The sequence below is a fragment of the Rutidosis leptorrhynchoides genome, chromosome 2 (assembly GCF_046630445.1).
Source record: "Rutidosis leptorrhynchoides isolate AG116_Rl617_1_P2 chromosome 2, CSIRO_AGI_Rlap_v1, whole genome shotgun sequence".
Classification (NCBI taxonomy): Eukaryota; Viridiplantae; Streptophyta; class Magnoliopsida; order Asterales; family Asteraceae; genus Rutidosis; species Rutidosis leptorrhynchoides.
The window spans coordinates 212,172,485-212,188,015 of record NC_092334.1 but is presented as its reverse complement, the minus strand read 5'-3'; the positions used below and the strand labels follow the sequence as shown (position 1 = coordinate 212,188,015).

At 32.9% G+C, this 15,531-nt stretch overlaps 1 protein-coding gene across 1 annotated transcript; it reads left to right on the top strand.

Annotated features, from left to right (window-relative positions):
• Positions 1–11,258: 11,258 nt before the first annotated feature.
• LOC139888539 (uncharacterized) lies at positions 11,259–12,689 on the top strand. Its single transcript, XM_071871544.1, has one exon. It carries the CDS (start codon positions 11,259–11,261, stop codon positions 12,687–12,689), a length of 1,431 nt encoding a protein of 476 aa, XP_071727645.1.
• The last annotated feature ends 2,842 nt before the right edge of the window (positions 12,690–15,531 follow it).

Sequence of the window (15,531 nt, the reverse complement as noted above, 5' to 3'; positions counted from 1 at the left end):
ACTACTCAAATAAAGGAGGCACAACAGAGAGTTTTAAAAGAGGGAAATTTGAAGGATGAAATACCCAAAGGTTCAGAGAAACATCTTAATATTAGGGAAGACGGAACTCGATATAGGGCTGAAAGAATTTGGGTACCAAATTTTGGAGATGTGAGAGAAATGGTACTTAAGGAAACACATAAAACCAGATATTCAATACATCCTGGAGCGGGAAAGATGTACAAAGATCTCAAGAAACACTTTTGGTGGCCGGGTATGAAAGCCGATATCACTAAATACGTTGGAGAATGTTTGACGTGTTCTAAGGTAAAAGCTGAACATCAGAAACCATCGGGTCTATTTCATCAACCTGAAATCCCAGAATGGAAATGGGAAAACATTACCATGGATTTCATTACTAAATTGCCAAGGACTGCAAGTGGTTATGATACAATTTGGGTAATAGTCGATCGTCTCACCAAGTCAGCACACTTTCTGCCAATGAGAGAAGATGATAAAATGGAGAAGTTGACGCGATTATACTTGAAGGAAGTTGTCTCCAGACATGGAATACCAATCTCTATTATCTCTGATAGGATGGAAGATTTGTTTCAAGGTTTTGGCAAACATTACAACAAGCATTGAAAACTCGTCTAGACATGAGTACTGCCTACCACCCACAAACTGATGGAAAGAGCGAAAGGACGATACAAACGCTTGAAGACATGCTACGAGCATGTGTTATTGATTTTGGAAACAGTTGGGATCGACATCTACCGTTAGCAGAATTTTCCTACAACAACAGTTACCACTCGAGTATTGAGATGGCACCGTTTGAGGCACTTTATGGTAGAAAGTGCAGGTCTCCGATTTGTTGGAGTGAAGTTGGGGATAGAGAGATTACGGGTCCAAAAATTCTCCAAGAAACTACAGAGAAAATCATTCAAATTCAACAACGGTTGAAAACCGCCCAAAGTCGACAAATGAGCTACGCGGACATTAAGAGAAAAGATATAGAATTTAAGATTGGAGAAATGGTCATGCTTAAGGTTTCACCTTGGAAGGGCGTTGTTCGATTTGGTAAACGGGGGAAACTAAACCCAAGGTACATTGAGCCATTCAAGATTATAGATCGTGTCAGACCAGTAGCTTACCGACTTGACTTACCTCAACAACTCGCCGGAGTACATAATACTTTTCATGTCTCGAATATGAAGAAATGTTTTGCTAAAGAAGATCTCACTATTCCATTAGACGAAATTCAAATCAATGAAAAACTTCAATTCATCGAAGAACCTGTCGAAATAATGGATCGTGAGGTTAAAAGACTTAAGCAAAATAAAATACCAATTGTTAAGGTTCGTTGAAATGCTCGTAGAGGACCCGAGTTCACCTGAGAACGTGAAGATCAGATGAAGAAAAAATACCCGCACCTATTTCCAGAAGATGCGTCAATACCTCCACCAGCTTGAAATTTCGGGACGAAATTTATTTAACGGGTAGGTACTGTAGTGACCCGAACTTTTCCATGATTATATATTATATGAGATTAATATTACATGAATAAATGTTTCCAACATGTTAAGAAATCAAACTTGTTAAGACTTGATTAATTGAAATAGGTTTCTTGTAGACAATTGACCACCTAAATTGACCGGCGATTCACGAACGTTAAAACTTGTAGAAACTATATGATGATATATATATATATATATATATATATATATATATATATATATATATATATATATATATATATATGGATATATATATATATATATAGTTAACATGATATTATGATAAGTAAGTATCTCATTAGGTATATTAACAATGAGTTATATACCTAATAATGAGACTACTAAGTTAAGAAACTCGAAACGATATATATAACGATTATCGTTATAACAACGTCTTACTAAATGCATATGTATCATATTAAGATATTGTTACACTATATTTAACATGATAAAATGATAATTATATATATCATTAAGTATGTTAACAATGAACTACATATGTAAAACAAGACTACTAACTTAAGAATTTTGAAACGAGACATATATGTTACGATTATCGTTGTAACGACATTTTAATGTATATATATCACATTAAGATATATTCATACATCATAATATCATGATAATGTAATAATTTAACATCTCATTAGATATAATAAACATTAGGTTAACAACATTAAATGAGATCGTTAACTTAAAGGTTTCAAAACAACACTTACATATAACGATTAACGATGACTTAACGACTCAGTTAAAATGTATATACATGTAGTATATTAAGATGTATTAGTACACTTTTGAAAGACTTCAAGACACATACCAAAGTACTTCTACTTAACAAAAATGCTTACAATTGCATTCTCATTCATTTTCATCAACAATTCTACTCGTATGCACCCGTATTCGTACTCGTACAATACACAGATCCTATATGTATATACTATTGGTATATACACTTCAATGATCAGATCTTAGCAGCCCTCATTTAGTCAATAAACATGTGGAACCATCATTTGGCAACTAGCATGAATTGTTACACTAAAAATCAAATTACAACTTGCATATATGGACACCCCCATTCACAAATTCAAGCACACACACTACTACAAATCGGCTCATTTAGTGCCCCTCATATAGACGCTTTCCTCAATCCACGCGTCTAATTAAGAAACATGAACACGTCTAAATGGTTAATTTTTGTTAAAAAACTGGAACACGTCTAAATGTAAGTCAGAACACGTCTAATTAGAATCCTACAACACGTCTAACTAAGGATAACACCTCTTATTGGTAACCACGTCTTATAAGTTTTACCGGGAACACGTCTATTTGACAACACATCTAATAAGTTATACCAGGCACACGTCTAAGTGACAACACGTTTAATTAACTTACCCCAGACACGTCTAATTTAGTTTGATCAACACGTCTAATTGTAACACGTCTAAATTACTTAGAAGGCACACGTCTAATTAGTTTAACACGTCTAACATGCCGATAACACTAACACCGTAAACATATTAACAGGTTATGTCGGTTAACATTAACATGGGTAGAAGAGATCAATTAGGAGCTAGTTTAAATTTGGAATGAATTTGATTTAAGGAATGAGTATTTTTCTCAAGAGATAAGTATGAATATATATTATAATAAAAAAATAACTATAATATATATATATATTTATATCTATCTATCTATTAACTTATATAAATTACAAATAATCAATATGTGAGCTAGTATATCAACACAGACCTAAACTAGTTCAATTCATACTACGAGTAAAACACAAACAAACAATACATGAGCCAAAATAGCCCAGCAACATCCCAAAAACAACCTGCAAGTTGCTGAGATTGCAACTAAGATATACAGCCCAGTTAGTTTTTTATGAGATAAGCCACTTGAACCAATCTAAGATTACAACCCAGTTAGTTTGCAACTAGGATTGCAACTAAGCTATTTCGAAAAGATATACAGCCAAGTTACAACACGAGATAAGCACTTGGATTTCAAAGTCACTTGAACCAATATACACTGGAATGTCTTGTTTTCCACAGAATATAACAAATTCTTAAAGTTAATTACATTGGTTGCACAATTTACATCACCAAAAGGAGTTACAATTAAAACATTACACGCTGTTTGATAGTGCTCCAAATGAACATATATTTAGTATCAATATCCCTCCGATATGTAAAGATTTCAGTTGCAATTGTTCCATTTTCATGTAATATTCATTTATATTAAATAAGTGCGAAGACAAAAGGCGAAAACAACGAATTGAAGACGCAAAGGTCCAAAAAGCTCAAAAGTACAAGATACAATTAAAAAGGTTCAATTTATTGATAAGGAACGTCTAAAAATGACAAGAGTACAAGTTACGAAACGAAAAGTACAAAATATCTCAGCGTACGCAAGGACGTTCGAAAATCCAGAACCGGTACATGAACCAACTCTCAACGTTCGACGCAGCGAAAAAAAAAATTACGAGTCTACTATGTATATAAATATAATATAATATATAAATAATTATAAAAATTATTTATATATTATATATATTTAAATAAAAACCGTCGGCAGCCTTGGATCTTGAACTTGTGGGCTGGTTTTGGAACCTCCGCGACTTGCGGAGCTGGAAGGCCAAAATGGCCGCAACTCGCGGAGCAGTGAATTTCAGTTCTGGCTATAAAAGCTCTCGAGTTCTGCATGTAAAATATATAAAAAACATAATAATAATAATACTCCCTAGTATAATATAAATAAATATATATATGTATATATAGTATAGATTAGTGTTATATTAGATTAGTTTGGGTTATGTAAAAGTTATTTTTACGGGTTTTTAAAGTCGGAGCTCTGTCCGTGTAACACTACGCGATAAATAATCAATGTAAGCTATGTTCTCCTTTTTAAATTAATGTCTCGTACTTAAGTTATTATTATGCTTATTTAAAACGAAGTAATCATGATGTTGGGCTAATTACTAAAATTGGGTAATTGGGCTTTGTACCATAATTGGGGTTTGGACAAAAGAACGACACTTGTGGAAATTAGACTATGGGCTATTAATGGGCTTTATATTTGTTTAACTAAATGATAGTTTGTTAATGTTAATATAAATATTTACAATTGGGCGTCCCTATAAATTACCATATACACTCGATCGGACAAGATGGGCGGGGTATTTATATGTACGAATAATCGTTCATTTAACCGGACACGGGAATGGATTAATAGCCACTAGAATAATTAAAACAGGGGTGAAATTACATTCAAGGGTAATTGGTGTAATTGTTAACAAAGTAGTAAAACATTGGTTTACACGCAGTCGATAACCTGGTGTATTCATTAAACAAAGTATTAAAACATTGTTACAATTCGAATCCCCAATTAGTTGGAATATTTAACTTCGGGTATAATAATAATTTGACGAGGACACTTGCACTTTATATTTATGACTGATGGACTGTTATGGACGAAAACCAGACGGACATATTAAATAATCCAGGACAAAGGACAATTAACCCATGGGCATAAAACTAAAATCAACACGTCAACCATCATGGTTACGGAAGTTTAAATAAGCATAATATATTTTATTTCATATTTCCTCGTACTTTTATTTATTGTCATTTTAATTATGGTTATTTATTTTATTGTTATTTAAATATCATCATTTACTATACGCTTCGCTTAAAATATAAATCGACAAACCGGTCATTAAACGGTAAACCCCCTTTTATATATTATTATATATAATTATATATATTTTGTACAAATATAGTTGTTTAAAAATATAGTGTGCAATAAGCCCGCTCCCTGTGGAACGAACCGGACTTACTAAAAACTATACTACTCTACGATTAGGTACACTGCCTATAGTGTTGTAGCAAGGTTTAGGTATATCCATTTTGTAAATAAATAATTAAAACTTGTGTAATTTGTAACGTATTTCGTAGTAAAATATAGTACTATCACGTACCCCTCCGCTACATCATCACTGTTTCACATTCACATAACGCGTAAGCTTCAAAAATGAACCATCCATGCTTACACATCCAAAGTTTCAAAAAAAAGCATCTAAACATCCCAAACACATATACCATTCATACCTACTAATTACTGAAACTACCCATACAAACACAAAAAATGCATAAACCTAACCTCTGCTTCCATACCCAAACATCCCAAACACATACTGTCAATCGAAGTTGTGAACATCATCCCACGCAAATTCAAACTTTCGCTGCCTGCGGTTGAATACCATCCAAATTTCGTCCCCCAAACTATAGCCACATAAACGAACAAATTTCTTCCAGCCAGAAGAAACACACTAGTTGGGTTTTTTTCTGTTCTTCTCCTCCAAAAGCCCCCAGGTGTGGACTCGGTCATCTATGTCAATGCATTGATAAGAATTTCCTTTCTTTAACTCCGGTGCTTTCTCAAGAAGCTCTTTTGGTAAACGCTGAATCACATTCGTATTATAATTGTTAAAAAATGCATCAATATTCGTGAAGAACATGTAAATTATGTAAGGGCATGCTTGGTTGGGGTTACCCTAAAGTGGTTAATGGGTCTTAAACAACTAACCAAAAGAATTAATCCGAGTATTAAACTATGTCTTATTCAACTAATCTTTTAATAGAAAACAATATAATTCATAGTAATGCAAGATAAGATTTCAGTGATGATGTATACATTCAAAGTTGAGTTATATTACAAGCAGTGTTAGTTTACAAAATTTTAAATGTTAACATGTGCTTGCATACAATAAATAATATTGTATGCAAGCACACTTAGGGTGTGCTTGCATACAATATGAATCTCATTGTATTCGTATTACCATTACTTTCCTATTGCCCTTACATACCATTTAAAATTTTGAACCAAGCACACCCTAAGTGTCAAATGCACACATGTATGTAATAAATAATGGTTGAGTCAAGTATATTATTTATGAAATAGTAGTTACTAACCAAAACATTCCCTTTTGGTACGTCTAAGAAACACCAGACATGAGTATACTTCAACCTTGGAGGAGCGTTTGCAACTGCAGCCGCAAACTCTTCAGCCATGATCATCACAACTTCGTCATTATCACCCATGTTTTCTTCATTAAATAATGCATTTAAGCAAACATATGTCAGATACATATCAATTGAAAAAGCCTTATATTTAATTCAAAGTATTATTAACTTACTTTCGTGTCTAATAGCCCTAAATAAAGAAAGATTCATTAAATTGGTGATAGATTATGCAATTTTAAAGTAAAAAGAAAAAATGGTTGCTTGAGTATAAACCCTAAGAAAAGTCGAAGCTAAAGTTTAACATATTAAAATACTTCTTTAACAATTTTTAATAGACTGATAACTGTAAAGAAGTATTATAAATGATGATCGAGAAAAAAGAAAAACCTGATCAACTTAGAGATGCACGAACGAAAGTAGGTTAAGCAGTTTCGATGTCAAAGGATGGAAGCAAGTGAAGAAGATCTTTTGATCTTCTGTATATATTTAAATAAAATATGAAGCTCGGTTACCGATATCATCTAATGGGTCGGTTTACAACTTAAAATGGATCCTTAATTGGGCTTGGGTCGGTTTTAAACTTTTAATGGATCCTTAACTAGGCTTGGACGTAACAACAACTATGAACACGTCTAAATAACAAATTATGTAACACGTCCAATTAATATACTAAGAGCTAAAAAATAGGAAGTTTGTTACGATCGAGTTTTTGAATTTGATTTTAATTAGGAAAACTATACTTATAATTAAAATACAAAATTAACTATACTATAATTATCTATAACTAATAACTTATATAATCACCCATAAAATCTTATAAAAAAATAATGCGAACGTACAAGAGCTATTTATTCATTCATTCATTCATAGCTTTTAAGTTTAATCCATTCGTTGATCATCATCTTCAGCTGTAGTTTTCGTATTCGATCAGAGGTAACACTTTCTTTCTTTTTATGTTTTGTTGTTGTGTTGAATTTAATACATATGATTGTTGTTTGTAATCATACTAGAAAATATAGTTGTAATTGGTAATATAGTAATTGAATCAGTGATCTGGAACTGAAGTTTTGAATATTTTTGTGCTAGTCCCTGTACGAATACAATTGTAAACAATTGTATGAATACAATTGCAATCAATTAATTGTATTCAATTATTTTGCTGTAACAATCAGCTAATAACAATATAAAATGACACAATTGATATGATTGATTCTATATCCGACTCTACAACACAACAAAACTGTTAATACATACAGAGCATACAAGTGTGCAGGAACCAAACAAACAAAACATACACACCAATATAATACATCTGTATATGCTAGCCATTGCACAGAACATAAATTGTTACAGAATAGCTCACAGAAACATAAAACTACATATATATTGTGTACACGAACCTATTAAAACATGTTCAAGTATCGATCAAGGATATTTAGTCCATAACAATTGGATTAATTTCAGTCATACCTTTTCCATCTTTGACGAAAACATTTTGTGATAGCTTGATCTTTAGGATTCGTTCCGATTTCCTTCTTCTTATTGGTTGTACCGAAATTTTTTTTTCAATTCTTGGATTCTTCAACATTGCATCTATTTCTTTAATCACTGGATCGCTTTCTTCTTCGCTCTCCGGTTCTCCTCCTGTTGCTGATTCTCCATCGTCACCATCTTCGTCAGTTGATTGTTCTTGTTCTTCTTCTTCGGTCTCTGTATCTGAGGCTTCTTCAATCACGGGATAGTCATCAAAATTCTCATGGTTGACAATATCTTCTTCGATCACTGGATCTTCATCATGCTTCTCATTTTCAACAATAACGACATCGGTCGCTGGATCTTTATGAAGATTCTCATTGTCAACCATCTTCTCATTGTCATCAACAGCCCGATTCTGATCATACAATATTACATTGATAGGAACAAAAACAAATAATAGAGAATACTATAATGATGTTATTCGACCACCAAACGTTGATAAAAAATTAAAGAATAGATTAACCATTAAGCACCTGCAAAAAATTTGATCAATTATATCAATTACCTTTGTGTTTTTCAAGGCTAAAACCACGTTATGCTTTTTACCGCTCCCCACTTTCCGCTTTTTACCGCTCTCCACTTTCTGCTTTTTACCGCTTTTGCTAAACCCAATTGTGCTACTAAGACCCCTTGTCCTACCACCATGTTCTTTGCCAACATGTAGTAACAAGGGATCCCCGCCCTCTTTATCAGTTTTTATCTGGATTAAAACAACAAATGTACGTAGGGATGACAATGGTCAAAGCTTCCAATCACCCATATTTATAAAAACAATTAAAAAAGAAAAAAGAATAATTGAAAAATTAAAAAAATGAAATTTTGAAAAAAAATATGAAAACGGGATGATTTATATCGATAAAATTGAAGAATGATTCATATAGGATTGTAAACAAGCAATAAAGTAATCGGTTATAGTACAATTAGGTTTTAATAAGGCTAATAATAAAAAGAAAAAAATTATGTTACCATCTTATCTATCAGTGACGTATCAGCACATAATTTCCTCTTTCCTCCTGTATCGATCTTCGTCCTACCCAACACATAGTTCCTTGTAGCAGTATCAGTGATATCGTGGTACACAGTATGCTTTTCTGGATCATTTCGTTCCTGATCTCATTTTTCTTGTAGGCCTCGATACCCGCAACGACCAACATGGGCAATGCTTTCTTTCTGTTTTTGCAGTGCGTTTATGAGTCCTTGTTCTCGTAGTTCCTTTACATTTTACATGGGATTTGAGAGCACATTAGTTACAAAATACATTATTAACTACATAGAGTTAAAAAATAAATGAGTAACACTAACCCATTTTGTTGGTGTGTCTTCAAGTTCACAAAACTTAGTCCATTTTTCTGGTCTTATGAATCCGTACTCTTTATCTTCCTTATAAGGAAGCTTCCCTTCATCCATATAATTTCGTAGCTTCCTCCTGAATCTCGTAAACACACTGTTGCAGTGTTTAAGTGTCTGTTTCTTAGCAAAATCGTCTTTTATAGCATGTTGTTTCTGTAGACGTTTAAAATAAGTGGTCAATGTTGTTACATATATAAAGACAGAATTATTTAAACCCAAATTTCTTAGATCTTAGTAATTTATACCTTGATTATCAACCACAAGGCATCTTTGTCGTCGGGATGTACCTTTTTCCAAGTATCGACAAGAAAATTAATCATACGCCTTGTCAAAACACCTATGTTACTGGAAAAGGCTTTTTGATTTTTTCCTATAGCTTCGCCGAGGCTGTTGAATTCAACCTCACAGGATATTTTTTTCAGTTGCTTGTTGACGCCTCTTTTCGGCGGAACATAATTTTCCTGAAATTCATCGTTCATATCCGTATCACTGTTATCATGTCGGTCCTGTGCACGTAAAAAATACATTAGTGAACAACACAATAATTAAATCTTAAAGTTATCATGTTAGTGCTTTAGTTTGATATGTGTTTTGCTTGTCACTTGTCACTTTTCAGATCATTTTCTATACATAACTAGTTTATATGTATAGAAGCTATACATAATTCATAAAACATACTGTCCATAATGGTTGAACACTTGAACCCTACCACATTTGTTTTCTTGATCGATGAAAAATCAAAGTTTGAACAACAGTTAAAAATTGAACCCAACAAAAATTCATAACCTGAACAACAGTAAGTAAACTAGTTTTATTAATTCTAGTAACATAACAAGAACAACACGCTGGACATAAAGCTTTTATTAATTCGAATTATATATCATTTTTATGTCAATAACTAGTATACTTAAAGAATTCATAAAACAAACACAACAAGAAGTAACATGAACAAGAACATCATTCAAAATTAAAGTAATGTACTTACATAATTCATATTAGCAGTTCGTTTGTACAATTTATTTGCTGTTGTTTGAGTGTAACGAATTCCTGCAAATTAAAATTGAATATAACGTAATTAAAATACTGAAGATTGAAATCAAAATTGAATTAGAATCGAACATGCATATAAAAAGTAAAACAAACAATTCGACTGGGGAACTCACCAGACATCTTACTTCTTGTACGATTTAGAAATTAGGTTATACAAATTGAATGGATTGGGTGTTGTTGCAGATTGAACAATTATGGGGTCTTGTTATATCTATTAGGTTTCAAAGAATGTCGATGGTGATCGACGAGTAATTGGGATTTGGAAGTTGGGAATTGGGGTTCAAGTACAGAATTTCGATGAGTAATGTCGATGGTGATACAGATGAATTATGTTATTAATTAAATACAAATGATAATAATTAAATACTTATAAATTATGATATTATATTTACTTATGTTATTATATATATATATATATATATATATATATATATATATATATATATATATATATATATATATATATATATATATATATATATATATATATATATATACTTATACTTATAAATTATAATAATAATTAAATACATCATAGTTGTTGATTAATTTGTATTAATCCTTTAATTTTCTGATTTTTATACAGATGGATCGGATTGATCGGACTAAATGGATGTAAGACATAGGACGGACTAGCACCAACTATCTGAAACGGCTTGATGAATTTATAACCATTGCGGAGACTGATCAATTAAATAAAGGAAGCAATGTTATCATTTGTCCTTGTAAAAAATGTATGAATGGAAAGTCCTTCAAGGATTCTAGGAATATCAGAAATCATCTTATAATAAACGGATTTATGAGAGGGTACACGTGTTGGTCTTATCACGGTGAATCATTAACCGATCATTACCCAGACTCTTCAGATTCCAATCAATTAAACGAAGAAGATTCATACATTAGTGATAACGATAATTTTGAGGCCATGTTTGAGGATATTGAGGATAATGTTGACGAAAAGTATCATGAGAAATTTGAACAACTTAAAGTTGACTCTGAAAAACTGTTATACAACGGTTGTATGAAATTTTCAAAACTTTCTGCCGTGATAAAACTGTTAAATCTAAAAGCAAACAATGGTTGGAGTGACACAAGTTTCACTAGCTTATTAGAGTTGTTGCATAAAATGCTCCCCGAAGATAATGAGTTGCCGGTTTCAACATACTATGCCAAGAAATTGATGTGCCCGATGGGATTGGAAATACAAAGAATACATGCATGTCCAAATGATTGTATGTTATATAGGAATGAAAATGAAAACCTTCATGAGTGTAAGGTATGTAGTACATCTAGGTATAAACGTGGAAAACCAACTGACGAAGACAGTGACGAAAATGGTCCTCCTGCAAAAGTATTGTGGTATTTCCCTATCATACCAAGATTGAAGAGGTTATTTGCGAATGCCAAAACTGCAAAATTATTACGTTGGCATACAGAAGAGCGTAAAAAGGATGGAAAAATAAGACATGTGGCCGATTCAGTTCAATGGAGAACTATTGATAACGAATTTGAAGACTTTGGGAATGAGATACGAAATATTAGGCTGGGACTTAGTTCAGATGGAATGAATCCTTTCGGAGATTTGAGTAGCGGTCATAGCACGTGGCCTGTTTTGTTATGCATTTACAACCTTCCATCTAGGCTATGTATGAAACGAAAACACATAATGCTATCCCTTTTAATTCAAGGCCCAAAACAACCTGGAAACGACATTGATGTTTATTTGGCACCGTTGATTGATGACTTAAAGTTAGTATGGGATACCGGTGCACAAGTCTATGATTCATACAAGAAAGAGTACTTCCATCTATGGGCAATGCTTTTTTGCACCATTAACGATTTTCCAGCGTATGGTAATTTGTCTGGATATACAACGAAAGGGAAAAAGGCATGTCCTGTTTGTGAGAAAAATACTCACTCGATATGGTTGAAAAATTGTAGGAAACCAGCATTTATGGGACATAGAAGAGAGCTCGCTGTGAATCACCCTTATCGCTCCAAAAAAGACTTATTTGATGGTACTGTAGAGAAAAGCGTTTTACCGCCACGATCGGATGGAAAAACTATTTTCAAAATGGTTAAGAAGCTAAAAGTTGTGTTGGGAAAAACCGATAATGGTCCGCCGAAAGGGATGTGGAAAAAAATCCATATTTTGGGAATTACCGTATTGGAAGCATTTGTGCATCCGACATTGTCTAGATGTTATGCATATCGAGAAAAATGTTTGTGAAAGTTTGGTGGGGTTACTGTTGAACATTCCTGGAAAAACAAAAGACGGAATTAAGGTCCGAAAGGACATGGAACTAATGAATATCAGACCTGAGTTAACACCTAAACCAATACCAGGAAGGATCACCAAGTTTCTTCCCCCAGCTTGTTACACCATGTCAAAGGACGAGAAAACTAAATTTTGTGAATGTTTATATGGTGTTAAGGTTCCATCAGGTTATTCGTCTAACATTAGGAAATTGGTTTCGATGAAATATTTGAAGTTATCCGGTATAAAGTCACATGACTGCCATGTACTAATGACTCAGATGATTCCTATTGCAATTCGTGGAATTTTACCTGACGCATACGACACACAATAACAAAACTATGCTTATTTTTCAACATGATTCATTCGAAGGTGATTGATCCTGAGGTTTTGAATGAATATCAAAGAGATATTATACTCACTCTTTGTGAAATTGAGATGTATTTTCCACCTTCTTTCTTTGATGTCATGGTTCACTTGGTTTCTCACATTGTCAGAGAAATCAGGGAATCCGGTCCAGTTTTCTTACGCTACATGTATCCATTCGAAAGATATATGAGTATCTTAAGAGGGTATGTAAGGAACCACAATCGACCAGGAGGTAGTATCGTCGAAGGATATGCTTCCGAAGAGGTCATCGACTTCTGCATAGACTATATGGATGGGATCAAAAGTGTCGGGATTCCATTAAGTCGACATGAAGGTAGACTATCTGGCCAAGGGACAATTGGGCGCGATTTGGGGTATCCAAAAAATGTTGGCGATATACATGACGCACATTTTACTGTGTTACAACACACTACAGCTATTGATCCGTACATACAGGAGCACGAGTCGTGCTTGAAACGGGAGAACCGTCAATGGAATGCAAAATGGTTGGCTAAAGAACACAAAGACAAATTTTCAGAATGGTTGAAAGATAAAGTTAGGAGCACACTTCCAGATGTTGATAAAACAGTACAGGTTTTAGCATTCGGTCCCATACAAGTGATAAGATATCAAGGCTATGAGATTAATGGGTATACATTTCACACCAAAACACAAGATGATAAGGGTAGGACATAAAATAGCGGAGTGACGGTCATAGCCTCTCAGACTGAAGTAACCATTGTCAATCGTGAAGAAAGATTAAGGATCGCTAAAAACTCATATTACGGTCTCATTGAAGAAATATGGGAATTAGAATACGGCGGTTCAATCTTTGTACCCTTGTTTAGGTGTAAGTGGGCTGATAATCAAAAAGGAGTTAAAATTGATGAAGATGGTTTTACGACAATAAATCTATCCACTAATGGTTATCCGACAGAACCATTTGTTTTAGCAACACTAGTTACCCAAGTATTTTATATTGAAGACCCGAAGGAAAGCAGGTGGCACGTGGTACAATTCAGAAAACGACAGATTGTTGGTGTTGAAGATGTTGTCGATGAGGAAGAATACGACCAATTTGACGAGTTACCTCCCTTTTCAGTCGGTGTTGCACCTATGAATGAAGTTAATGAAAATGATACAATTTATTTCAGAGAAGACCACCGTGAGGGAGACGAGGTCCAAGATACATAAAATTTTATTATTGATATTTTTATTATGAAGTTGTAGGTAATTTTTAATTATTGAATTTAGATTTTTTAAATTTTTTATACACACAATGTTTATTGCGTTAATATTTAATACTTATTGATATTATTTTTATAGAGTAAGCTTTTATTATTATTTTACTGAAATCTATTATTATTATTATTTTTAATAATATTAGTATTTTTTTTTCTTAATCATGTAATTAAACCAATTAACATTGAAATTAAGATTGGTAATTGTTGCCCGCTAAATAATTCATCATCGACCGCCAAATTATTATAATCTATTCAAATAATCCAAATCTAATACACGATTACACAAAAACCAGCTCAGATCAACTTTCTTCTCGTAACCGCCATAGGATAACACGACTTCAACCCTAATACCTCAAGCTTCAATCGAAAACCCCTAAATCATTTACTACAATACTCGGATGCTTCAACATATTTGAATTCTTAATTAAACCATTCGAATTCTTCATTAACCTATTTCCTGCTTCAATTCGAACCAACTGCATAAAATCGACAATATCTGCTTCAATCATTTATCATGGTACATGTATTAATTGCTTATAGTATTGTGATTATATTATGAATTATGAATTATGAATACTGTGTCTGTATGAAATGATGATTTATGAATATTGTGTCTGTACAGAATTATGGTTTTGTACAGAATTATGAATTATGAGTTTGTATCTGTACAGAATTGAAAATGTTAGTAATGTTACATTTGTATTTACTAATGTATATGGTGTACAGAATCAAAACAATAACATTGCAATTGATATGGGTGTTGTTGCCAAACAACCACAAAGGAATAACAAGACAAAGAGAGGTATTAACAAACTAAAAACACCAGTGGTTCCGATTGAGATAGAGTTTAACAATTTCGGGGAAGCCATTGGAGAAAATCAAAAGATTTTTTCCACTAATATAGGTGTTATAACTAGGCGAAGGATTGATTATCTTGTAGATGATTGGAAACTAATACCTAAAAAGGAGAAAGATGCATTATGGTTAGAAATCAAGGTAACCAATTAGTAATTTTAGCGTATGTATTCGTTATTTATTTATGTATCAACTAATTTTAATTCAACAGGAAACACATTTCATCCGAGATGATTTTGCAAAGATAAAGACACTTCATCATTGCAACGGGGCGTTTAAGAGATTTAGGTACAAGTTACGCAAGTATATGGATGAAAATCTGTTTCCTTATGAAGAAGTTGAAGATT